At 26.2% G+C, this 26,784-nt stretch overlaps 1 protein-coding gene across 1 annotated transcript in view; it reads left to right on the top strand.

Moving 5' to 3' along the window:
- The window catches only part of LOC100198859 (ubiquitin carboxyl-terminal hydrolase 34), a 195,646-nt gene that overhangs the window by 158,645 nt on the left and 10,217 nt on the right, over positions 1-26,784 (top strand). The window contains exons 43-56 of the mRNA XM_065805242.1: positions 3,630-3,687; positions 5,063-5,099; positions 6,080-6,112; positions 6,248-6,296; positions 8,880-8,965; positions 9,135-9,218; positions 10,045-10,151; positions 10,228-10,402; positions 10,480-10,634; positions 10,727-10,805; positions 16,663-16,789; positions 16,896-17,006; positions 22,971-23,078; positions 23,158-23,285. Coding sequence (XP_065661314.1) covers positions 3,630-3,687; positions 5,063-5,099; positions 6,080-6,112; positions 6,248-6,296; positions 8,880-8,965; positions 9,135-9,218; positions 10,045-10,151; positions 10,228-10,402; positions 10,480-10,634; positions 10,727-10,805; positions 16,663-16,789; positions 16,896-17,006; positions 22,971-23,078; positions 23,158-23,285 — 1,337 coding nt within the window. The remainder of the gene's footprint in view (positions 1-3,629; positions 3,688-5,062; positions 5,100-6,079; positions 6,113-6,247; positions 6,297-8,879; positions 8,966-9,134; positions 9,219-10,044; positions 10,152-10,227; positions 10,403-10,479; positions 10,635-10,726; positions 10,806-16,662; positions 16,790-16,895; positions 17,007-22,970; positions 23,079-23,157; positions 23,286-26,784) is intronic.

A 26,784-nucleotide genomic window follows, 5' to 3' on the forward strand; every position in this document is an offset into this window, starting at 1 on the left:
AAAAAATAATCACGTTTCTCAAGGCTTACCGTGTTACATTTACCTTGGGATGATACAATAATGCTCTGTGAAACACAACGTCTTGGTTGGATGTGGCCTGTATTGATGTAATGAAACACTTGTTGTATTTCACTTCTTGTATTGATGTTCTTCGATAAAACACTTTGATAAAACTTACTTCGATTAACTGTCTTGATAATACTGGCTGATTGACTTCCATATACTGACTGAATTACATGTCGATTTACATGTCTCTTATATAGTAAAATGAACCTGTGTGAACCTGTTCTGGAAGATTCTAGATGCTTCTTTTCGATGTTTCTGGAAGCTTCTGGATGCGTCTGGATGCTTCTGATTGTTACTGGATACTTCTGGATGCTACTGGATGATTCCAGATGCTTCTTCTGGAAACTTCTGGAAGCTTCTGCATGCTTCTGGAACTTTCTGGATACTTCCTTTAATTATTAAAAAACTTCCCTGACGTTGACATGGACCAGACTTAAAAAAATGTAACAAACCAAAAAAGTTGCACTTGTTTTGTTTCACTTTTTAACATTGTTCGATGTTGGTTGCAAATGTTTTGTCCAATACTGGATATATATATGTATATGCATATTTATATATATTACACACACACATATATATATATATATATATATATATATATATATATATATATATATATATATATATATATATATATATATATATTTATATATATATATGTATATATATATATATATATTGTAGTAATTGTGTAAATATTTCTTGTTAAACACTTGTTAACTGTTAACTTAAACTGTTGTTAGACACTCCACTGTATTTTTAGTATATTTTTTTTGTCGTTGTTTTTTTGAGATTTGTAACATCTGATGATCGCTATTTGCGTGAATTTCTGAGTAATGTTTTAAATAAATTGAGTGTTATAATTGTTTAGTTTTTTACTATATATATATATATGCATATATATATATGTGCATATATATATATATATATATATGCATATATATATATATATATATATATATATATATATATATATATATATATATATTATATATATATATATATATATATATATATATATATATATATACACTGAGGCATATTCATTTAGATGCATCAATTTTTTTCTCTTTGTCTTAATTTTTTTTTATGAATTTTTTTTTTTTTTGTTAATTCACCTCCCCAAAGCCCAGAAGGCCACAACAGACGAGTAGGCTACTTAATTGTGGTTATAACCCTCTCTCAACTCTATAACTCTGAAACACGAAACTTGACGAACAAAGCTGCTGCGCAGAGAAACAAGTTGAATGAATTATCAACTAATATGCATGCAAGGTATTATCAAAATAATTGTTGTGTTGTGGGCTAATAAAAATCACAAAAAAAATTTTTTTATGTGTCTTTATTAACATGAGAGTATGTTTGATATACAAAAGTACATTTTTTAATTGGAATATATCTATAGACGCAGTCATATTTTTGACATTAAAAGATGGAAATTAGTAATGCGTATGTCCTCCATTACACTGGATCACCTCAAAAATTATGCGTTTCATTGACTCCACTAGTCGTTGAAGTGTAGTTTGATCCAACTCGGACCATGCTTCAAGGATTTTACACTTTAACTCAGTAACATTTTTAAATTGGTGTTCGGCTGCTTTAGCGTCATAGACTTTTCTTGATAGCATTCCCCTCACGTTCTCAATTGGAGTTCGGGCTACAAGCTGGTCATTGGAGAAGCGGGATGTTGTGGTCTTTAAACCATTTCATAGAATGCCTAGATGTGTGAATTGCAGCATTATCTTGCTGAAATATGGCATTATCGTCCATGTTTTCATCCATATAAGTTATGAGAACATCATCCAACATTTCTGTATACTTTATCGAGTTCATTTTAGGTAAACCACAACACAGAGTCAATTTTCCTGAATAAGAAAATCCACCCCAAACCATTAAACTTCCTCCTCCATAATTTCGTTTTATTTGTGGGTCATTTATTCCTCTTAGATCATGCCAATAACAACTGTTAGAGTCCGGACCATCTAAATTGAACTTTTTTTCATCTGAAAATATTACGTTTTGCCACTCATGAGTCCAATGCATATGGTTTTTAGCAAACTGTAATTTAGCAATTTTATGGTGTTTTTTTAACATTGGTTTTTGGTGTGGTTTCTTCCACTTTACGTTTGGTGTTGTACGTAGAATATGTGCAACATGTTTATTGGTGACAAGCAATAATAATTTATCCTTTATTTGTGTTGCATTCAATTTATTTTTGGTTGCTTCGAAGCGAATTCAATTAATTTGCCGATTTGTTAATACTTTGTTGCCGTTTGTTGCTTTTTTTACACATTAATTGTCACCTTTTGCAATGAAGTTTCGTACAACATGGTCAGATCTTCCAATTTTTCTTGCTATTTCTCGAATAGAAAGTGCTGCTGAGATTTCTGAGCCACGATATTAACTAATTTGTATTTTTTCAGCATCTGTCAAATACTTTCCTTTAGGCATTTCGTAAAATGCAATAAAAATGATACTGGCAGAGCAAAAGATCAAATTACACTAAAATTTATCAATTTATTTGTGTAAAAGTGATAAAAAATCAATAATTATCGTTATTAACCTGATTGCGTCTATAAATATATTCCAATTAAAAAATGTGCTTTTGTATATCAAACATACTCTCATGTTAATAAAGACACATAGAAAATTTTTTTTTGTGGTTTTTATTAGCCCACAACACAACAATTATTTTGATAATAACTTGCATGCATATCAGTTAACAATACATAGAAAAAAATTAAGATAAAGAGAAAAAAATTGATGCATCTAAACGAATATGCCTCAGTGTATATATATACATATATATATATATATATATATATATATATATATATATATATATATATATATATATATATATATATATATATATATATATATATATATATATATATATATATGTTTGTATGTATGTATATATATATATATATATATATATATATATATATATATATATATATATATATATATATATATATATATGTATATATATATATGTTTAGCATTAAAATGTAAAAATATATGTATATATGTTTTGCATTTACAAATAAAGAAAAAAAATTACTTTAAATTGTTTAAATTTTTTTTTTTTTCTCAGAGTATTGGACTATCTATAAAAACATTTATTAAAATTTAAAATATTTAAAATATTTATAACAAATGTTCTTTATAATGAGAAGTAGTTAGATTTTTAATTTCCGTTTTTACATGATGTCAGTAAAGCAACTAATCAAATATTTGTGAAACATTGTTTATTGATCATTATTATTAGTATATCGTTTGTTCATTAAAAGTTATTATCAGCATATTGTTTGTTCATTGATCATTATTATTAACATATCATTTCTTCATGGATCATTATTATCAGCATATTGTTTGTTCATTGATCATTTTTATCAGCATATCGTTTGTTCATTGATCATTACTATTAGCATATCGTTTGTTATTACAGGTTATTAGTTTAATCTTTAACACAGTTTTGAAGTCTAAAGATTTATTATAGTATATTAATGGAAAAATTACTTAAATTGTTTACACAACTTTATGTTAATAAATTTTAGGTGCAGCATATTTATTAGTTTCTCTTGTGCCGAACATTCACTTTCCTCAATCATTTAGGTTTGTTTCTTTTTTTTTTTTTTCTTATGTGGGTATTTTGTATATTTAAAAAAAATTAATTCTAACTAAAATTAATCTTAATAAAATGAAATTATTTACACAAAAGAATGAAGCCAAAGTAATTTAGAGTGTATATATATTTATTTTTTTATTATTTGTAGATACACTTCTTTTATTTGTTTATACTATTTTTAAATAAAGATGGAAAAAAAATTAAAAATAACTAGATACAAGTGTTTTGATGTTCTTTGATTCCATTATAAATTTTTTTAAATTTCACCGGCTTAAATGGTAGAGTTAAGTGAAAGAGTTAAATGGTAAAGTTGAGTGGTAGAATGCAAACTTAGCTTTAATGATAACATGAAGACCTAAAATAAAAAACTATTTTGTCTACATTAAACCCTAAAATTACTCTAAAAATTTTTAATTGTTCTTAAAATGTTTTATTCCCATTAACAAAATTCTCTTATATCATCATAGACAACTTTCCTTATGATGGTGTTTAAGTAATATAATAGCATGTAACAACAACCTATGATGGAAAATAAAAATAAGTTGTTTTTTTTATCAATGCTTGTGTATAAAAAATGTTTCTTGGTTCTTTAGAGAAAGGTTGTGAAAGGCATTCTTCACAAATGTGTTCGATATCCATAGCATCATTACTATAAATGTGTCAAATATTCATATCATCATTTCTATAATTAAGTCACAATTTCCATATCATCATTAATCACATTGTTTTTTTCACTAAGTTACCTTTTTCTTACAAAGTGTGGCTATTAGTGCAACCCTAACATGCATCAGTGTTGATGAAGGTTTGATTATGAAGTAATTGAAAGAAAACTTGTTGGTTTATTGATATATTCATTGACTGTAATTAGATTTATTGACATGTTTATTGACTGTTATTAGATTTATTGATATTTTTGTTGGCTGTTATTAAATTTATTGACATGTTCATTGACTGTTATTAGATTTATTGAAACATTCGTTGACTTTGAATAAAAATTAGTGTTCAATAAAATCAGACAGTTGATCTCATTTTGTAAAATAAAATGAATCATTTTGATGAAAGAGAAGGAAGTTTTTTAGGAAAATTGACTAAGCAATAAGTGTAAATTGCATGTGTACATATATTTTTAAATCACCATGTGTTATTTAAAAAAATATATGTACATATTTTTATTGATATTTTTGATCTAATAAATAATAGTCTTCATGAAACTCTTTTTTACCTAATAATATCTAGTTTTCATAAAACTCTTTTATTTCCTTACAGGCATTAGTAATAAAACATTTAATTCTAATTGTTTAAATGGTATTGTTTCTGTCATATTTGAACGTCAACATTTTCGAGTTTTTTATAACTTTTTAGAGGGAGGTTGTTTTCAACTCCACAAAAACAAATAAAGGTATTTGATTATTTTTAAATTTTCATATAAAAACATATGAAGTATAAAAGTATATTAAATATTACAAATTAACTTAGCTTTAGACTTTTTTTTTAATTTCTTTTGGTTTTTTTATTATTTACAATTTTTGAGTTTTTGAGAATTCTAACGGGTGGCCCAAGATAAGTGGCATAGGTAGTATTTTTATTATAACTTTGTTATTTTTTTAGCTAGAACAGTGAATTTTTTTTAAAAGATTTATTATTAAATTCTCTATAAATCTGTCTTGATGGCTTTGTTTTATCGTTTTTAATTTTATTTGTAGATAATGAAATCTAAAGATTTGCAAAAGCTTGTACTTTCTAAATACCAAAATGGTGATGATCCATCAAAAATATTTGCTGATATTAAGGTTGTCATTGGGTTTCGTACAATAAATCGGTGGTGTCAAATTCCCCCTGATCTCAATCCTTTAGATTACTCAATATGGGATGAACTCGTTATTAAATCAAAATTAACATTAGTTCAAGAACTTAAACAAGCTGTAAAAAACATTAGAGTAAATGTAGCTTTAGAAAGTTGTACTAGTTGGACCAATCGCTTATATCGTATGTCAAAAAATAATGGAAACTATTTACATTAAATAAATCATGTTATTTTGTGGAGAATTTAATAATAAATCTTTTAAAAAAAAATTCACTTTTCAAGCTAAAAAAATAACAAAGTTATAATAAAAATACTACCTATGCCATTTATCATGGGCCACCCGTTAAAAGTTCTAAAACACATGAAATTAACACATAATGTAATAACACATGATATTAACACATAATGTAACTCATGATAGTAACACATAATATAAATAACACATGATATTAACACATGTAAAACTAATGGCAAACAACTTTATTACTTGACTTCTTTTTGAATAGTTTAATTAATATTAATTATTTGCTTCCTTAAATCAGCAATGAATTTTTTTTTTTTTTTTTTTTATTTAGATGAGTGAGGAAGCTAAATCAATTTTGAAAAAGGTAATTTTTTTGTCAAATTTTTTTGTTTTATTTAATTTAGTCACTATGCTTATATTTATTTAGATTTAATGAAAATTTCATCTAAAACTAATTTTGGTTTATCTGTTGTTTTTTTTCTAAAGTTTTTTTATTTAGGTGTATGAATTTCTTTTAAAAATGTTGCCGTCGCTAGGAAAATATTGTGGTAAGTTTTTTTTTTTTTGAGTAATCGTTTTTATTTTTTCTTGAACACATAGTTACTCAAATATTCTTTTTTAATAACATTTTTAAAAATAGTTTCAGGAGTGTTTAAAACAGAACTCATGGCAGCCATTACAAGCATTAATGGCAAAAAAGAGTTGCTGTACTTTTTTTTATAAGAGAAATAGAATGATAATGTATGCAAATGTTTAACTTAAGTAAAATTCAAACTAGTTAATGTTAAAAATTATATCAAGTTTTACATTTTTACTTTCACTTGAAAATTGCATTGCAGCCAAATCTCTTTAATTTTTGTTTAAAGTGTTTATTTGCCATTTTATAAAGTTATGTTTTTTATTTATTAAATGTTAAACTATATTAAAAATGTTAAAAATTATAAGATTTGTATTCCTTAGTGGCCGAAGTGGTTAGTTCGCTGTGCTTCCAAAGTACAACCCAATAGTTTAAATCCTGTCAATCGCACAATTAATTTTTTTAAATCTTTTTCAATTTTCTAAAATACAAATATAATATTTTTAAAGTTTTATTGATATTATATACATAACATATATAAAGGTATTATATACTAAAACAAATAAAAAGGAGAGAGTTTTTAAAAAAGCATAAAATTTCTATAAACGTCAAAACAGTGAAGAGAAATTTTTTGCACATATGTCACAATATGTTATCAATGTTGAGTAATTATTTAAATTAATTGGTTATTTAGGCAATTAGTAAATATTTTAATAATAAATTATTTAAGTCATTGGTTATTAAGGCAATTAGTTAAGTTTTTGCAATACTCGTTAAAGAGATGACTAACTTCCTTATAGGAAGATGGTCATTCATAAAGATTTAACATTCAAACTTTTATTTTATTGAAAATTAATTAATGGGGCAAGGGTTCTAATAAGCTGCGGATGATCCAAGGGTTTAGATAGAAGATTTAGTTTTTTTTTCATATATTTCTTTAGTTTTCTTTCATATATTTCTTAGGATTCTTATTTACAATTTATTTTTTAGTTAAGCTGTTATGCGGTCTTGTAGTAATGATTTTTCTTTAGTTTTTTAGCGTATAAAGTTTTACTTGTTATTCGTTTTATATGTTAGTCATTTATTGTTTTATTTTTTAGTTATTAATTATTCTTAAATAGTGATATATAATTGTGACATATAATTTTTTATACAGTTATATATTATTTGTTTTTATTTTCATTTTAGCTATTTATTATACTTTTTTCTTTATTTGTTATTGTTTTTATTTTTAATTTTGTATTGTTGTTGTAATTTTTTTTTTTTTTTTTTGTTGCCAAAAGTACTTAACGTTAGTTTTTTGTTTTGTTAGTAATGTTTGTTGAAACTTTTGTTTTGTTTTGATTTTCTCAGTGTTTTTCTGTTTATATTTTATTTATTTAGTCATATTATTTGCAATATATTTTAGTTATTATAAGAGCTATGAATTATATATTTACTAAATCTTTATAATTTTTTTTAACAATAGTCGTTTTTATGTTATCGTTTAATATGTTAGTTGTTACATTATGTCAGTTTATTACTGTTTGTAACTGTAACTTTGTATTTATAAACGATTGTTGTATAGAAAGTTATAGGGATTTATTTAATTTATTATAATTACTATATTATTATTATTACTATTATTGTTATTTTTATTATTATTTTTATTATTATATTTATTATTATTGTTATTATAAATATATTGATTATTATTATTACTCTTTTAGTCATTGACATCAGGTGTTTACTTAATGTTAGTAGTTTATAATATTTGTAAGCAACCTTGAAATGTAATACCAAATATTTCAGAAATATATTAATTTTTCCGGATATTTCTGGAAATCCAGATATTTTTCTCAACTTTTAGTTTTTTATAGGTATATATTTTTGTAATATATTTGTTTTTTCAGCTTTTCCACTCATCACTCATACAAAAATTAGGAAAAGCTTAGAAAAAAAGTTGGAAACAAGTCAGCTAAAAGAAAAATTAAGAGGAAAATAAGTGAAAATATAACCCAGATTTACTTTACCTAAACAATTTTCCGGGTTTTTAAAATATGACCTGAATGATCTTTGGGATGATTTGATAAAAATTTAATAAAAACTTAATATAAACTTAATATAGAAAAAAGTTAACCCATCCCCAAATTTTCATATAATAAGCCCATCCCCATTTTTTTAAAGAAGTTTTCGAATTTTACAATAAGAAGTTATTAAATATTGAACATTAGTTGTTAACTCAAAAGATTTGAAAGATTTTTCTACCATTTGCTAAAAACTATTGAAATAAAACCATTGTATAAAGAATAGATATAGAATCGGTCTGTGTGGAATAGACCTGTATTATACAAGTCTATTCCACACCCTGAATTACCATGACCTGTATTATATGGGTCATGTTTTGATTTGTATGATACCATGACCAGTATTATATAGGTCAAATATGATTTGAATATTTAGTAAGTATAATTTATATTTCACCCATCACATTTAGTTACATAGCAAATGTTGTACTAAAAAATATTTATTATAAAGAGTTATATTATTTAATAAAAATAACATTTTTGAACAGATAAGTCTCACCTTGGTACAACAAGACTAGTTAACTATTTTACACTTTTGAATTACTGCTGTATATCAAATGATGAAAAAGCAATGGTAATTTTTTTATGAATAAAGTTTGTTTATAATTCACTTTTTTATTCGACTTCAGCATTGATTTATAACAATCCTTATTTTTATTATCTCCTGCAGCATTGATTTATAATTTTCATTATTTTTATTATCTCCTGTAACATTAATTTGTAATTTGTTTTGTTTTTATTAGTTTACACCTTTCAGCATTGATTTATGGAGATTATATCATCCACTGATGTCTGAACCAGATGTTTCAATTCATTTCAACAAGCAGGTTGTTTATTTCAGCATAATAATAATAATATATATATATATATATATATATATATATATATATATATATATATATATATATATATATATATATATATATATATATACATATATATATATATATATACATATATATATATATATATATATATATATATATATATATATATATATATATATATATATATATATATATATATATATATATATATATATGTTATATATATATATAACAGAACATATAAACTTCTGTTATATGTTCTGTTATATGTTTCTATAAACTTCTGTTATATGTTCTGTTATATGTTTCTATAAACTTCTGTTATATGTTCTGTTATATGTTCTGTTATATGTTTCTATAAACTTCTGTTATATGCAAAATTATCTTTTATTAAGGAACAATTATAAATTGTTTTGAGAAAGATGGTCTTTTAGAAAATCATTTCAAATTATCACAACTTATTAAAATGTCTGATATTTTAAAAATTTTGCTACATTAAAAGAAAGACTCCGAATTGATCTATCTTCTTTGTGTTTTTTACTGTATGCGAGTCAAATGTTTCACTATGGTGACTTTAAAAATACAAAGCAGTAGCAGATTCATTTGGATAATGCAATGAAATGGTTGCAACATAAATAGAAAGTTAAAAATTAACACTGCAAAAGTTTTAAAATAATATTTTCTTATATATATTTTTTCAATTTTTAGTTAAAACTTGAAAAAAATATGTATTTCGATAAGAAGCAAAAGTTGTAAATTAAATGAATGTGTTTTAAAAAGTTTTAATAAAAAAAATCATTTATATTCCTTTCAAATTATTTTTTAGGCATTGCTGACCTTTTGGTATCATGCTTGCGAAAATTTCGAAGACAACATGAAGTTCATCACAGAAACTCGTGATGTTGCATTCAATATTGCATACAACTACATTTTGTAAATCTTTTTTAAAGTAAGTTGATAGTAGAAAACATACAAGATAATAATAATAATAATATAATAAAAACTTTAGATCAAATGATGATCAGGAGGTTATTTCGTATAACAACTCTACACTTCCAATGTATTATGGACTTTTAAGACTTGCTTGTAATTATTCAAAACAGTTTTGCAAAACTTTATCAGTCCATCCTAACATGACATGGGCATTTGAACATTTATTACCAAGAGCTAATCATTATCCACAGGTCAGTTATGTGTTTTTAATGGTTTTTTAATTCAAAAATAAGATATTTTGAATGACTTTTTATAATTTCGTATTCAGGTGATTGAAGAACTTTTGAATTTGATAAAGCTTTTTTGCGGATCAAAATACACATCAAATGAAGATCTTGTGTTAGCATCAACTTTTAAAACAAAAACAATAGAACTTGTTTGCAGTTCAATTGAAGGTCATAATGCTTGGATGACCCTTGTTAAGTATGTTAACTACATACTTTATTATTTTGTTGTTGTTGTTGTTGTTAAATATTCATTATGGGTGTTAACATGTTTTTCTGATTATTTTTTAGTGTGCTTCGGGTGTTGATTACTTCAAAAGAAGATTGTTTACATGTAGTTTACAGTAATGGTTTAAATCCACTTGGCGAAGTAGGATAATATTTTATTATTTTATCTTTTTATCAGTTATTAATTGATCATATTTTATTATGAATGATCATAAATGATTTTATTATACTTTTAGTTAAAAGTAAAGAAAAAAATTCTTCGTTTATCATTTATTATATAATATCACAATAACACTTAAAGAGAAAAATTATTTTTATTTAATAATTAATAAAATTAATAGTTCAAATATTTATATATCTATATATATCTATATCTATATATATATCTATATCTATATATATATCTATATCTATATATATATATATCTATATATATATATATATATCTATATATATATATATATATATATATATATATATATATATATATATATATATATATATATATATATATATATATATATACACATATATATATATACATACATATATATATATATATATATATATATATATATATATATATATATATATATATATATATATATATATATATATATATATATGTATACACATATATATATATACATATATATATATATATATATATATATATATATATATATATATATATATATATATATATATATATATATATATATTTATATATATATATGTTTATTTATTTTATTGAATTATTTTATAATCCATATTAACCTATTTTGCTTAGTAAATCTAATTTTTATTTGTTAATTAAAACTATAAAAAAAAAAAAATTTAAATTTAAAGTTGTTTTTAATAAAAAGTTATAGTAAAGCAACATCGAAATATTGTGTCCACTTTAATTAAATGTGGTTCTTTTTTTTTTTTATATTAATTTGCTTCCAAAAAGGCAGCAAGCAACCACTATTAAGTTGGGAGTTACTAGAAAACAAAGAATAGAGTTAAAGATCAAGGAAATGGACAGAAGACTTTGAAGTTGTAGGTTGTATGAGTAAGGAAAACATGAAGATCAGAAAGAGTTCCAAAAAGTTAAAATGTGTGGAAAAAAATTAGATGAATAAAATCCTGTTTTTAGAGCATACAGGAACAGATACAGTAAAAGGATGTGACTTTGCTGAATAATATTTTGATTAATGGAACCAGAAATAATAGCTCTATATAGCAGTGATCATGACAGTATTTGTAGAAAAGAGTAAGACATGCAACTTTACAATGATGAGAGAGAGACTCGAGCTTGGCAAATAAAGGAGGTTCAATTACGTTTACAATGCATTTTTGGACCTTGTTTAGAAGAAAAAGAACATCATTAGAAGAACCAAATATGACACAGGTTCTTGACCTAGCTCCTATGTCCCCGAAACTTACATGTTGTTTTTTAATGTAATGTTTATTATTAGATAGTAATAGCACAGTAGAATCCTGTTTACTTGGACCCTCAAGAGGAACAAATATATTGTCCCAATTAACCTAAGTTGTCATAATTTTAAAAAAGTCAGACTTAACAAAACTTTGAGAAAATCAAATGTACCTCAATATAAAACTATATACAGAATTAATAATCTTATGTTAATTATAAAATATACCATTTATACTTTAGTATATAATATATATATATACTAGGGTGTCTCAAAAATATATCATACATTGAATTTTAGTATAAGAGGAATACTACATTTGGCATCATTTTGTCTATAAAACAAAAGCATTATTTTGTTTATAAAGCAGAAGGTTATTTAGATAAATCTACTTTAATTTTAATTAATAAAATTTGACATAAAATTGATTTCAATCATATTGTCAGATCACAATTGTTAACAAAACAAAAAGAAAAATTAATGTTGTCAATTAAGTTAGCTTGTCATGAAATCTTTAATTTTGTTAAGTAATTAGTTTTAGAGAAATAGTTTTCAAATTTAACAAAATGAACATTTTAACAAACAATTTTAATAATATTAAGGTTTCAAATAATATAATTAATACAAATAATATGTTTTTACAAATAAACTGTACAAATACAATATAAATAAATACAAATACATAATATATAGATAAATACAAATAAACTGTTTTTAGGATTTTTTTTTTTTAAAAAAATCTTTGAAATATTCTGCCAATTACTCTGGTTTACCTAAATTATAGATATTTATAAAAATACTACTACTTCTTTCTATAAAATCTTGAGTTAACTTGGTGTGGCATTCTGAATGGCCATTTACAGCTGCAAGTGTTTTTACACATTGAAAAGAAAGTGTAAGACTTGGAAACATCTTTATTATCACTTCAATGCCATTTATCTTTCCAGAGCAAAAGTTTCTTCTTAGAGATTTTCAACAGTGAGAAAAAAATGATAGAATTGTTCATTGACTTATTTATAAGTTTTATAAGTCTTAATACGGATGTAGGAATAATTTTATAATTTTATATAATATGAGTTTCTTATTAACCAGATCTCTCAATTCCGGGATATCATGTGAAAGAAACTTGTTTAACATGTTGGTTTTATCTTCAGTTTTTAATTCTTTAAGAACAAAAATTATTTGTTGGAGGGATAGATACCAAATGTGGCAAATGAGGCTATGGTAAAAATAACCTACAGCTGCAAATTCATTAAGCTCATCTACTGTTTGTAGCTGCAAAGCAATATTGAATGCCATTAAATATGAATTATTAAATATGAGTTTAATAATTTATCATATAAGCCACGCCGCTTTCATAGATATGATGTCTGCATATATGAAATGATAATGCTTATGGCACCTTTTTTTATGCAAGTGTAACTGGATTTTGTTTCAGAACACAATCTAGTAACTTGATCAAAGATCTCATAGTATTTAAACATTGTTTGAATAGAAATGGCTTGATCACTTCCCTTGGTGCTTTCAATTTTTAAGATATCAAGAAGGAAATCTAGAGAATAGACTCTAGCAAAGATAATGCTAATTCTGTTCTTATTTAGATATTTCTTTTTTCTAATTTTATCTTTTCAAAATTTTTGTATCAAAATGTACTGCAATTTGTAAAACTCTTTTTTATGTAGGTTTTTCTTTCTGATTATCTGTGCCTTAAACTCCATAACATGTGTTTTCCTGTTGAGATTGACAATTAATATCAACCAATGTCAACTCCACAAGCCTTGCAAAGAGAAGTCAAGACATGTAACTTTAACATGTTGTTGGTAGGCTTTTTTTTTTGTCTTGCTCTAATTCCAAATCTGGTCATAATTGAAATCTAGTTGTGAAGAAAGTTGTGAAGAATATCTTTCAAAGGTTAACCTTGACATCACTCTGAAATGATTATTGTTTTTTCCCAATGTAAATTAAGTTCGTTGCATTAAGTTCAGTTGTCACTGCCTGGGCTTGAAAAGTTTTAATGGTTTAATTTGTTTTGTTTGTTTGTATTAAAGAAAAAATTGCTCACTATATACAGCATTTGAAGATAAAACTTTTGACTCTTGTCAACAATTAATGATCATTATGTAAAGCATAACAAAAGTAAAAATGCAATTGTGATTTGAGTAAATAATTAGCAAAACTAATTAATAATACAAAATGAAGTTACCACAGTATTAATAACCTTACAGGTTTTTTCAGTCATTGGTTTGTCACCATTTAATCCCTATTTTCTTTTTTTCCTTCTTCCTTAAATACCTCAACATCTTGAACATTTTCTTCATCTATTATAAAATTTCCTATCAAAATATTGTCAAATGTTAAAACAATTTATTGTAGGTTTCATTCTCCTCACACTGTCATAACTGATCAATAAAACTTTTGAATGCAGAGTAATCATTTTTGTCTACTCCTTCCTTAAATTCTTCTTTGCGAAAACAGTTAATAGTAGTTGTTTCTGAAACTTCATTCCAAGATTGAACAAGCATTTTTCTAGCTTTAAGTACAGAGATAGAAATCATTTGCTTTCTGTTGTCAATATCATTTATGATTTTGTTAAATAAATGCAGTATTGGAACTTCAATGATCAAATGATTCCTTGAATTGTAGGCTGCAAATAAAAAGTTGCATTAGGGGGAAGAAAGCAGATTAATGTAAGCTGCAAATAGCAAGTTGTATTTTGGGGAAGAAAGCAGAAGATCCTCAATATTCAGACGGGCAATTATCAAAACTGTTAACAATGCAATTATCAAAAGCCAATGCTACCTTATGGCTTTTTAATGCAAACTTTCTGTTCTCTAACTCACTCCTCAAATAGTTTAGAGTCCATCTTGTTTTTTTTATGTACAGTAATGGCATGTAGTACTTTTAGTTCCCTTAAAGCAATGGGGTTTGTTTAATTTCCCAATAACAAATACAGGAATTTTTTTTGCACATGTTAGCTGTAGAAATCCCATTTTGCTGAATCTTACAATTCTTGCCTCCACTTCATTTCTTGTCTTTCAAATGCATACTTTTCAATGTAAGTGGTTTATAAAACAAACCAAGTTTATCTGCTTTAAATATATATATTTTGGTAGTTGTAACAAGACAATGTTATCAGCAAAGTTGTTTCTCTCCAAGAGCCATCATTTCATTGATAACATCTTCACTTTCACTAAGACAAAAGAATAAAACAATTTAAAATCAACAGCAACTTTATTTGCATTTGATTTTGAGATTTATATTTTAAAGATAAAATGCTAAATAAAAATTTTAGGGTTTTGCGCATTGTGAGATAATAATGCAACTGTATTGCATAAGGAGTCTCCAGCTTTTCAATTGAACTTTAAACAAATTGAAACAAAATTAATTGATAAATGAATAATTTGGGTGATGGAATAAGAATGAGAGTTCCATGCATTTCTTGGTCAAACAATTTTATAGATGTTTTAAATAGAAAATTTTCCAAAAATATATTTTTATTAATGTACAATAAAATGATAAAATACCTGATACTGTTTTAAAATAAACTTGATTTCTTTTTTTCTATCTCTTACCAACTTTTTTCATTTATCAGATATCATCCCCCAATTCCTATGCATTGTACAATGCTTTGATTTTAGAAATGATTATAGACACTTTGACTTCCAGACACGGACAACTTCCAGACACAGTTTTGGTGTTAGGCATTAAAAGTCAATTATAACATGCTTTGTCCAAATCATCATGTACTTGCATTCTGACTTTTTTATTAATTTTTTTTTCTTTTTGAATACAGAATAAATTGTTTGTTTTTTTTTCTTTTTGAATACAGAATATATTGTTTTTGTTTTTTTTGAACTATCCAGACAATTTACTTTTTAAAATACATATTTCTGTTATGGATGTGAATTCTCCTTTTTTCATCATTCAAATTTTTAATTCTCCTTTGTCAACTTCCTTTAGTATTTTGTTTTTCAGTTATAGTTCTTATTTTAAGCATTCTTTAAGCAACCTTCAACATTTTATCTCAACAAACAAAGTTTAATCAATACTTAATCAAATTGAAAATATCTGTAAAATTGTTTAGTGAGTTGAATTATATTTGACACAAAGGTATTCAATAAATTTTCGAATGTTGGAAGTTGTGAATTTTTAATGAGTTTTTTGAATTTTTTCAAAAGTTTTTTTATTTGTATAATATGGAATGCAATTGTAGTAGTAGTAATAGCAGAAGCAGCAGGAGTAGTAGTAGTAGTAGTAGTAGTAGTAGTAGTAGTAGTAGTAGTAGTTGTTGTAGTAGTTGTAGTAGTAGTAGTAGTAGTAGTAGTAGTAGTAGTAGTAGTAGTAGTAGTAGTAGTAGTAGTAGTAGTATTTCTTGAATTGTTATACACAAGTTGCTTACAGCTTATATATTTTCAATATTCAGTAGTAGTAGTAGTAGTAGTAGTAGTAGTAGTAGTAGTAGTAGTAGTAGTAGTAGTAGTAGTAGTAGTAGTAGTAGTAGTAGCAGCAGCAGTAGCAGTAGTAGTATTTCTTGAATTGTTATGCACAAGTTGCTTACAGCTTATATGTTTTCAATATTAGGCTTTTTGTACACTTCATCTTATGTACTATGAAGCCACTGCATGTAATATAACAAATGATATTCTTGAAGTTACAAATCTTTTACAAACAGTACTTGGGTATTGCCAATCTCACATATCTGACATAGGTATTTTATATTTTATTTATATAAGTGAATAATTTTTTAACAACTATTAAAAATTTTATTTAAAACCTTATAAGTTATTATTTTTTTTTTTTTGTCAAAAATTTAGATCCATTATATAAAGTTTTGCATTCTTGGGAAGATCGAGCTGACGTAATGATAAAAGCATTGTCAATGTTAAATTCATTTGTTGCAAAAGAAATACAAAAATCTTGTTTAGGTAAAATTTCTTTTATCCTTATTTATAAAAATGAAATTCTTAAATGATGATGTAATGATGGTTTACAATTTGATAACTACTACTGGAACTTTTCTTTGCTAGTATTGTTAAGATATTGATAACAGGATGTAACAATGTAAAAACGGGTGACAACTAAAAAACGAGACTGGATTTAAATACACATATCTCTTTAAAGGAATAAGATTTTAAAAATAGGAAAACTGTTGTAATAATTATATATATTCTAATAGATTATATATATTTTAGTAAAACTTAATTTAAAAACTTTTAAAAGTGTTTTTAATTATGCAAACATTACTTGACTTGGAATTTTTATTCTAGCTTTTAAATTATTTATTATTAAATTATTTAAATTATTTTATTCTATAATTTTATTATTAAATTATTTAAATTATTTTATTCTATAATTTTATTATTAAATTATTTAAATTATTTATTATTAAATTATTTAAATTATTTTATTCTATAATTTTATTATTAAATTATTTAAATTTATTCTATAATTTTTATTCTATAAAAATTATAGAATAAATTTATTTTTTATAGAATAAAAAATAAATTTAAAACATTAAGAGATTAGAAAACGTGTGTATGAATTTCATTTAAATTACAAAAATGCTAGTAAAAAGTTCACTTATGACCACTTTAAAGTTGAGAATATACCTAAAAGTACTATCTACAAGATAATTAAACGTGCTGAAAGTGAATCTGGTTACCAAAGGGTTCAAGGAAGTGGAGTAAAAGCTAAAAAATGACCAGGACAAACATTAAAAGGCTCAAACTCATGTTTGACCATAAAGAAGGAGTTTCTCAACAACACTCAGCTAAAAAGTTCAACTGTACTCAGCAACACATTAGTAAAACATTAATAAAAAGAACAAATATTAAATCAAGAAAAAAAATGACGATTCCAAAACGCTCTGACCAGCAAAAATTCCAAAACCCTCTGACCAGCAGCTAGAACTAAGTGCAGTCGATTGTGTCAGAAATTCAAAAATCGTAAACCAATCATTGACAATGAGTCTTATTTCACGTTAAATCACTCCAGTATCAATGGAAATGATATATTTTATACTAGTGATGTAAAATCTACTCCATCTACAGTTAAATATCAAACAAAACAAAAGTTTCAAAAGAAATTACTTCTATGGATTGCTTTTTCTGAAAATGGAATTTCTCAACCTTATTTTGTTCCAAGTGGACTGGCTGTAAATCAAAAAATCTATTTAAACAAATGTATTAAGAAGAGACTTATTCCATTCATCAATAAGAATCATTCAGATGGTGCATATGTATTCTGGCCAGATTTAGCATCATCTAACTATGCAAAAATAGTAATCATGTACCTAAACAAGGAAAACGTGCATTATGTTGAGAATGCGGAAAACCCTGCAAACTTGCCAGAATGTGATCCTATTGAAAGTTTTTGGAGTATTTTGAAAGGCCTTGTCTACAAGAATAATTGGCATGCAGAAAATCTTAAAAAAATTACGTTCTAGAATCAAGTATTGCCTTAATAAAATTGATATTAAACTCATACGGAGTCTAGCTCAGTCTATGCCAGGCCTAGTTGATAAAGTCAGAAGAAATGGTTTAATTGAGAACAACTGATTATATATTTAAAAACTAGAATAAAAATACTTTCTAGAACATTTTTCCTTTTTGTTTTATCTTACTTCTTTAAAGAGATATGTGTCTTTAAATCCAGTCTCGTTTTTTAGTTGTCACCTGTTATATTTAACAAGTTGTTACAATGCCTTTTTTTTTTACATCTATTTTTTTAGTGTTTGTCAGGTTTATGTGTACTTGAGGGTCATTCCATATGAAATCATCCAGACCATGTCACCCATAGGTCTCAGAATTGTTTTGTTTTTACATTATTTTGCAGTTCATATTAAACGATAAAATTTTAGCTAAAAATATACATGGGTTGTTGAGATACAATGAGTTGGAATAATGCTGATTTTATTTTTGTGATTATCTGAAGAGACAACAAAGCAACTTTGACACCATATCTTAAAAATGCTTTGGAGGATTTTCCTAAAATTTGGAACCTAAATAGATTTTTACTTGAGGAATTTAAAAATACTACTCAAAGGACTTGATAGCAAGGGCTGCCAACTCCCGACAAAATAGTGTAATTTTAGCCGCAAAGCATTGTGGGATGTCTTGCTGGACCAAAATAATCTTAATATGCAAACTTAATGAATTTTAATAACATAAATTTAAATAACAATCATATCAGGAAGCTTGAAAAAAACTCCTTTAGAAACTAAACTTTTGAAATTGTTAACTTATTTATAAATTTACTTGTATAAATTATTAACTTAACATGAATATATTTATGATAGTGATAAAAACTTGCAAAACTGCTATTTAAAAGCATTGTTATCATCTTATTCGTTTAAATATATTCTTATTTAGATTCTAAATTAATAAATGATGCTGTGAGAAAAAAACACTATTTCTAATAAGAAATATTTTTTATTAATAATATAAAATCATTTCTATTTAATATAAAAAGCAAGCATGGATCTATAATTGCATTATCACAAGCATTAATGCAAGCATTATCCATGGATAATACGAGCCAACTTTTTTTTACATACCTTGTTTCGTAATTGTATATCTCGATTATAAAAATAAAACATTCTCATAATAGCAAAGTTTCTAATTAAACTTTCTTTCGAGAGAAAGCCATGATCAACATGTTCATCAAAAAGAAATCTAAAATTGCAATGATTTTTTATTTCATTAGTAACTTGTTGTATGTTTCTTCTAGTAAGTAAAATTTTGATTTGTATTATAAAAACAGTTTCCATATCTTGAAGCAAGTTTTGTAAAAAAGAATCAGTATTAAATAAGTTACTTCCACTTGATGTGACACTTGACAGAACTTGGACACATTCTAGACAAATTTGAACTTTCTTTATTAAATATTCTGCAATAGATTTTAAAACTTGCTTAACTGATAACAAAAGTGAATCACTTAAAAAATTTTGTAAAAAACAAGGTTGTAATTTTTTTGTTAATAATGAAGATGGCTGTTTAAAAATCAATTTTTCATTTGTAGAAATTTGGTTCTCAAATACTTTGTTGGTAATTGAATCTACGGTAACTGCAACCAAAAAATCTGATTCTGGGAGACAATTACTATTAGAATTAGATTGCTTTATTGAAAGGAGTACTAAAGCATTTTGATATGCTGATTTAAATTGCAATGCTGTTGGTCTGTCATTCCAACCTCCTTTGCTTCATACTAATACAAAAAAATTTTCTTAACAGTCTTGATTAAACTGAGCTGTGCAAACATATAAGAAATCCTCGTGAAGCAATTTGTGTGAGACAAAGAATATTAGAAATAGTAACATCTAAACCCCAATGACTGGATATACCTTTTTGGCTATGAGCACCACAAAAATGCCCTTAATCCAAACTCTCATATTTTCAAGCTGTTGAATAAACTTATTATTTAGCGTTAAAGCAGAACGTGTTGGTTTATCTGCTATTAGTTTATGAGAATTCATTATGTCAAATAAAATATCCTTATTTTTAATAAAAAAGGATGTAGACAAAACTTTTTCAAGCAATAGTTTGTTGAAGCATATACATTCGAAGCAGTACTAACTTGACTATTAAAAATTTGTGTTGCCAACTTTACTCACATGGCTAATGGTGATCCTGGATCTAAATGACAATCTGTCAATTTTGGAGCAAGGCGGATAGCATTAACCTTTTCCAAATTTTAGAGCTCTTGCAGATGTTTCCACGAGAGTATTTTACCATCAGACAGAATGTCATGTTGTATTAAATTATTTTGTGACGGTGAGATGCGGTGATTGCTCTTGTAGTTGGATGTAAAATTTGTTGATTTGATAATGAAAATCCTAGAAATTTAATAGCTCTAATATTAGTTGAGCTTTGATCAAAAACAAGACATCTTAAAGCTAAACCTATTGCATGTAAATGAATGTTATTAACATAGCGTTATTTAAGATCTTAGCTAAATTGGTTGAACTCATGGCATTATTACTATAAAAATAAGCAATCGGTTGTTTCCATTTTGTTGATAACCCTCGAACCATCAATACAAGTACTTGGTTCACTGGTTTACCATTCGATTGAATTCCAACGACCTTGTCACTGTTTTTGTCATAATCCAGATGTTGCTTTAAAGACATTTCATCAAAAACAAGGCTACAGTTTCTTTCTAATTTTGTCATGGTTTCAACTCTCATTTTTAATAAGGCCATAACCTTATTTAAAAATCCAGATACTATGTCCCAAAAGATTTTTCTAGAAACATTAAAATAGTGCTTCTAGCAGGCAATGAAAAAACTCTTCTTAGCATTTTAAAAGTTTGTGGACTGTTATACATAATCCTCAAGGCTAACAGTTTATCTTTAACAGTCCAACGTTTTCTATTTTTAATGCAATTATTCATAAGTAATTGACTTTCAAAAAATTGTAGCTGGTAGTAGTTAAAAATTTTTTAGATAAAGTTATAATGTGTTCTATTGAACCATCACAATTTTGTAACATTTTGTTCTTTAACTGTAAGTTCTTTATTTATTTTTTTAAGACAAAAAAGCTTAACTTCAGATGACAAATATTTATTTCTAAAATTTTTTAATAAATCAAATATGTTGAACAGTTACTTGCCTGTTTTTCTTTTTTGGGAATCTAAAAAAAGATATACTGTTTTCAACATTCTTTCTACTATTGTTTACACAATTAATGGCTGAACAAAAAGCTGACATATTTAATTATATAAGGGATTACAAATAATAATTTGATTCCTGAAAAGCTAAAGCCAATAATATTTTAAAATGTAATATATCTATGTATATATAGTATAAACAGTGTTTAGTGTATTAACTGATTATGTTGCTTAGATGAATTTGGTCCCGCAAGACATCCCATAATGCATTTTTTGGCCAATTACACATAGATTTATGGAATTTTCGGCGAGTTGGCAGCCCTTACTTGATAGTCTCAAGAAATGCCTTTGTTATTCAACATTATTAAAAATTATTGATCTGTAAATTATTGAATTTTGAGCTAAAATGGAGGCTGTCACCTGAAATCCCGGGGGAAATGTTGGTTGTATATCATAATTTACCTTTGGTCTACCGAAAAAATTTGGTTTATATCTTTGTAGTATTTGATCAAAGTAAGCGCTCAACATCTTTTTAGAATTTTGTAAAACTTTTGTAATAAAGAAGATAAAATGTTGTTCAAAACAAATTTTTTAAATAAAATTTAAATATAGTGCTATTTTATAGTTTATTTAGTTTAGAACATAATAATAACTTGGGGGAAAGAGGAGGTGCAACTTCTGTTATGTTAACACTTGCACCAGAATCATAAACACATAAAAAAATATCAAATTACTTTGAAATGTCTTTTGTTCAAACTTCAAAGCATGCAAGCTTTGAATTTTGAACAAATGGAGCTATTAGTTCAAATAAAACAAGTTATAATAAAACAAGTGTTACACCTATGGAAATATTTGATATTATTCCAAAAAACAAAAATAGTATGGAAATTTAATTGAACATTAAAAAAATAGGCTTTATTGTATATTTTTATGATGAATTTCGGTGGATAGAGACTGCTGAGGATGTAATTGAATTTAATATAAAAGTAAAATTCATGCATTCACATGGACCAGTTAAAAATTTATTTTGGCCAATGAGAAATGATGAGTGCTGGGTGCTTAACTATAAAGTTATATCGATAATTTCTACATCCATTACTATATCAGGTTGTATGTACAACATATCTGATTTAGATTTAAAGAATATAAGCAGTTCATTACGAAAAAATAAATAAACATTTAAAATGTTGTTGTAATTTATTTTTTCTAACATAGTATGAGGGGGGGGGTGAAGTATTTGTATTAGACACAATGATTTAAGTCTTGTTTTATTTTTTTATTAGATTTACTTCATGAGTTATTGCAAACATATCCTGAAGAGTTTATAGAAACAGTTGCCCCCATTATTCATCAGTCACATCTTGCAATAAGAATGACACCACAAGAAAACTGTAAGAATGCATTATTTTCTTCATTAATCAGGAATCAGCAAATAAAAAACTTTGTTTTATATTGTATTATTATTTTTAGTTCATTTTGGGCCCCATTTTCCCAAACCAGGTACTCAAACTAAAGTTAACCGAAAATTATCTTCATTGAGACCAAAAGAACCAGAATTGAATATGACACTTCATCCTCATGTTATTGAATCTTTTTCAGTGAGTTTTATTTGTATTAAACTTTTCATTAAACTTTCAAACACCAAGTTATATATGCTAAAAAAAATATATTTTATAATATTTATGCAATAGTGTTTGTATAAATTTTATACAATAATATTTATACAAATATTGTTGTTTAAATATAATATAATAATATTTGTATAATATTTATACAATATTGCATTTTACTAAAAATAGTATGTATATACCTGTTTAATTTTTCACTTTAAATACCTGTAATAATTATTGATGATTGTCTTTATTATTATATAGTTATATGATTTTATTTTTTTTAGTTTAAACTAGAATTTTTAAACTTATTTACTTAATAATAGTAAATAACTTATTATTAAATTTTCAAAATCCAATTAATTGAAAGGCTTTCAGACAAATTATCTATGTTCAAAGTGTTTCTTTAGAATGAAGCATTTAAAATTTCTTTAAATTAAAACTCTCTATTGTTTTAAAATTGTTGTCAAGTTTCCGAAATTAATAATGATTTGTTGTCACAATAAAATGAATTATTTTTTAAATTAGTGGATTTTTTTTTTAACTTTTTAGTTTTCTAATATTATTCATTGTTTTAGTTGCCTAATCTAAAGTTTTTGTTCAAATAACTTTTTGTTTGCTAAATGTGTTGACTAACTTTTTAATCAAATAATTCTTAGTTGAAAAATTTTTTACTTTAAATTCTGAAATTACAGAGAAAATATATTTTTCATGATTGAAGTCATATTCTATAGTAAAGTTTGACTTTTGTCAGAAATCTACGATTAAAAGAGATTAGGAGAGTATGATCCAAGAGAGACTTGTTGCATCTATCTGTAATGCTTCTTTAAAAAAAATGCTTCTTAAAAAATCTACGATTTAAAGAGGTTAGGAGAGTATGATCCAAGGGAGACTTGTTGCATCTATCTGTAATGCTTTTTAAAAAAAATGCTTCCTAAAAAATCTACGATTTAAAGAGATTAGGAGAGTATGATCCAAGAGAGACTTGTTGCATCTATCTGTAATACTTTTTAAAAAAAATTAAAAAAACTTCTCATACATTTAATATTTACAATTAAAAATTTTAAACATTTAAAATTAAACATTTAAAATTTACATTTAAAACTAAAAAAAACTTCTCATTCTAGAGGTGGTGTCTCAATAAAAATGCTCATCTTGGGCATATGTTAAATACATCAGGCTACTGTCTTAACGGGTAAACAGATTCTATCTGTTGACCAGCCTCACACCCCTCCTTCATCTATTAAGCTGGCACACATGTATTTTTAATACATTGTTTTCAGTTTAGGATGTTGAATGCTAGATCTTCTTTACTCAATGCATGGGTTTTACTTGTGTCTCTGTTTTTATGACTAGGAAACTCATTCTATTATCTCCTAATGAGGGTACAGCTTTAATAGTCAGTTTTATGGTTCTGAGGCCAGCTGGTAGACAGGTTTCTACCAGCTGTTCTATATCACTCTCCTTCATCTCAAGACTATACTCTTTTTGATGTTATTTCTGATCATATTGACCAAGCCTTCTCTCTTTATCCATCAGCCAATATTGTTGCTGTTGGTGAATTTAATGCTCATCACATTGAATGGCTTGGCTCTAGTATCAGTGACTCTGCAGGCATTAAAGCCCACAACTTTTGCCTTTCTTAATCCCTAACTCAAATAGTCAACTTTCCAACACGCTTTCTAGACAACTCGAATCATTTACCTTCTCTACTCAACTTATGTCTTGTTTTTGATCCTAGTCAGGGCTTAGTTTCTCCACATTCACTCTTAGGTGCTTCTGATCACAGTTTGATCTCTCTAAAACTAATATCTCATTCTTCTTCATCACCTGAGTCCTCCTATCATTGAACCTCTTACCTTACCTTAAAGCTGACTGAGACCGTGATTTTCTTTGTGATGGCCCTTGGGTAGAAATCTTTTGTCTTTCTGTCGACAAATGTACTTCTTACATAACTTCGTGGATTCAGGCTGGCATGGAATCTTTTGTTCCCTCTCGACAATTCCAGGTCAAGCCTCACTCTCCTCTATGGTTTTCCTCACATTGTGCTGCTGCGATTGCTAATCAAAACTGTTACTTCCATATTTATCAGCAAAACAATTCTCCAGAAAACAGACATCTGTTTATTACTGCTAAAAACCAATGTAATAAAGTTTTGTCTAATGCCAAAGCCCGCTATTCTCAGGTCATGAAATCTCATATTTCATCACAAAAACTAGGCGTTTGTGACTTCTGGAGAATCTTTAATAGTATCAATAAATAGGGCAAATCTTTAATTCCACCTCTCTTAAATGGTTGAGACTTTGTCACCTCACCTAAAGATAAAGCTGAGTTGTTTGCTAAGAACTTTGCATCAATATCATCTCTTGATTCCACTAGGTGTGTTCTACCTGATATTGCCAACATACAGGTTGATCCATTGCTTGACATTCGTATCACTCCAGCTTCTGTATCTAAAGTGATTTCCTGCTTAGATTCTTCTACAGCTTGTGGCCCTGACAACATACCTGCTATTGTCTTGCCGAAGTGTTCTCCGGAGTTATCGTCTATACTCTCAAAACTATTCAACAAATGCTTATCAGAGTCTTGTTTTCCAGCCTGTTGGAAAGCGGCATCTGGTATCTCTATTTTCAAAAATTCTGGAGAGCGATCTGATTCGTTTAACTACCGTGCCATTAGTCTTCTTCCTATCATAAGCAAGGTTTTTGAGTCTTTAATTAACAAACACTTAATCTCTCATCTTGAATCTAATAACTTACTTTCTGACCATTAGTATGGATTTCGATCTTCTTGTTCTACAGCTGATTTGCTAACAGTAATAACTGATAGGTTTTATCGTGCATTAGATAAAGGTGGAGAGGTTAAGGCCATCGCTCTTGACATTTCTAAAGCATTTGATAAAGTTTAATATGCTGGTCTTCTCCATAAGCTTTCTTCTTACGGTGTATCTGGTAACATCTCTAAGTTTATTGAATCTTCCCTTTCTAATTGTAGTATAAAAGTTGTCCTCGATGGACAGCACTCTTCTTCTTTAACTGTAACTTCAGGGGTTCCTCAAGGTTCTATCCTTGGCCCTATACTTTTTTAAATTTACATTAACAATCTTCCAGGTATTTTCACATCTAAGGTGGCATTGTTTGCTGATGATAGTACCATTTATTCTTGTCGTTATAAAAAGCCAACACTCTCTGATTGCTTGGAGGGGGCATTTAAGCTTGAAAAGGATCTTACTTCTGCTACAGCATGGGGCTCACAGTGGCTGGTGAACTTCAATTCAGATAAAACTCAATTTTTTTCAGCCAATCGTTATCACAATAATTTAGATCTTTCTACATTTATTAATGGTAATGTTCTTGATGAGTCATCCACTCTTCATCTTCTAGGATTAACTCTTACTTCGGATCTTTCTTGGAAACCATTTATCAAATCAGTTGCAAAATTAGCATCTGCTAAGGTTGCATCTCTTTATCGAGCTCGACACTTTCTT

This window comes from Hydra vulgaris, chromosome 09 (genome assembly GCF_038396675.1).
Source record: "Hydra vulgaris chromosome 09, alternate assembly HydraT2T_AEP".
NCBI lineage: Eukaryota > Metazoa > Cnidaria > Hydrozoa > Anthoathecata > Hydridae > Hydra > Hydra vulgaris.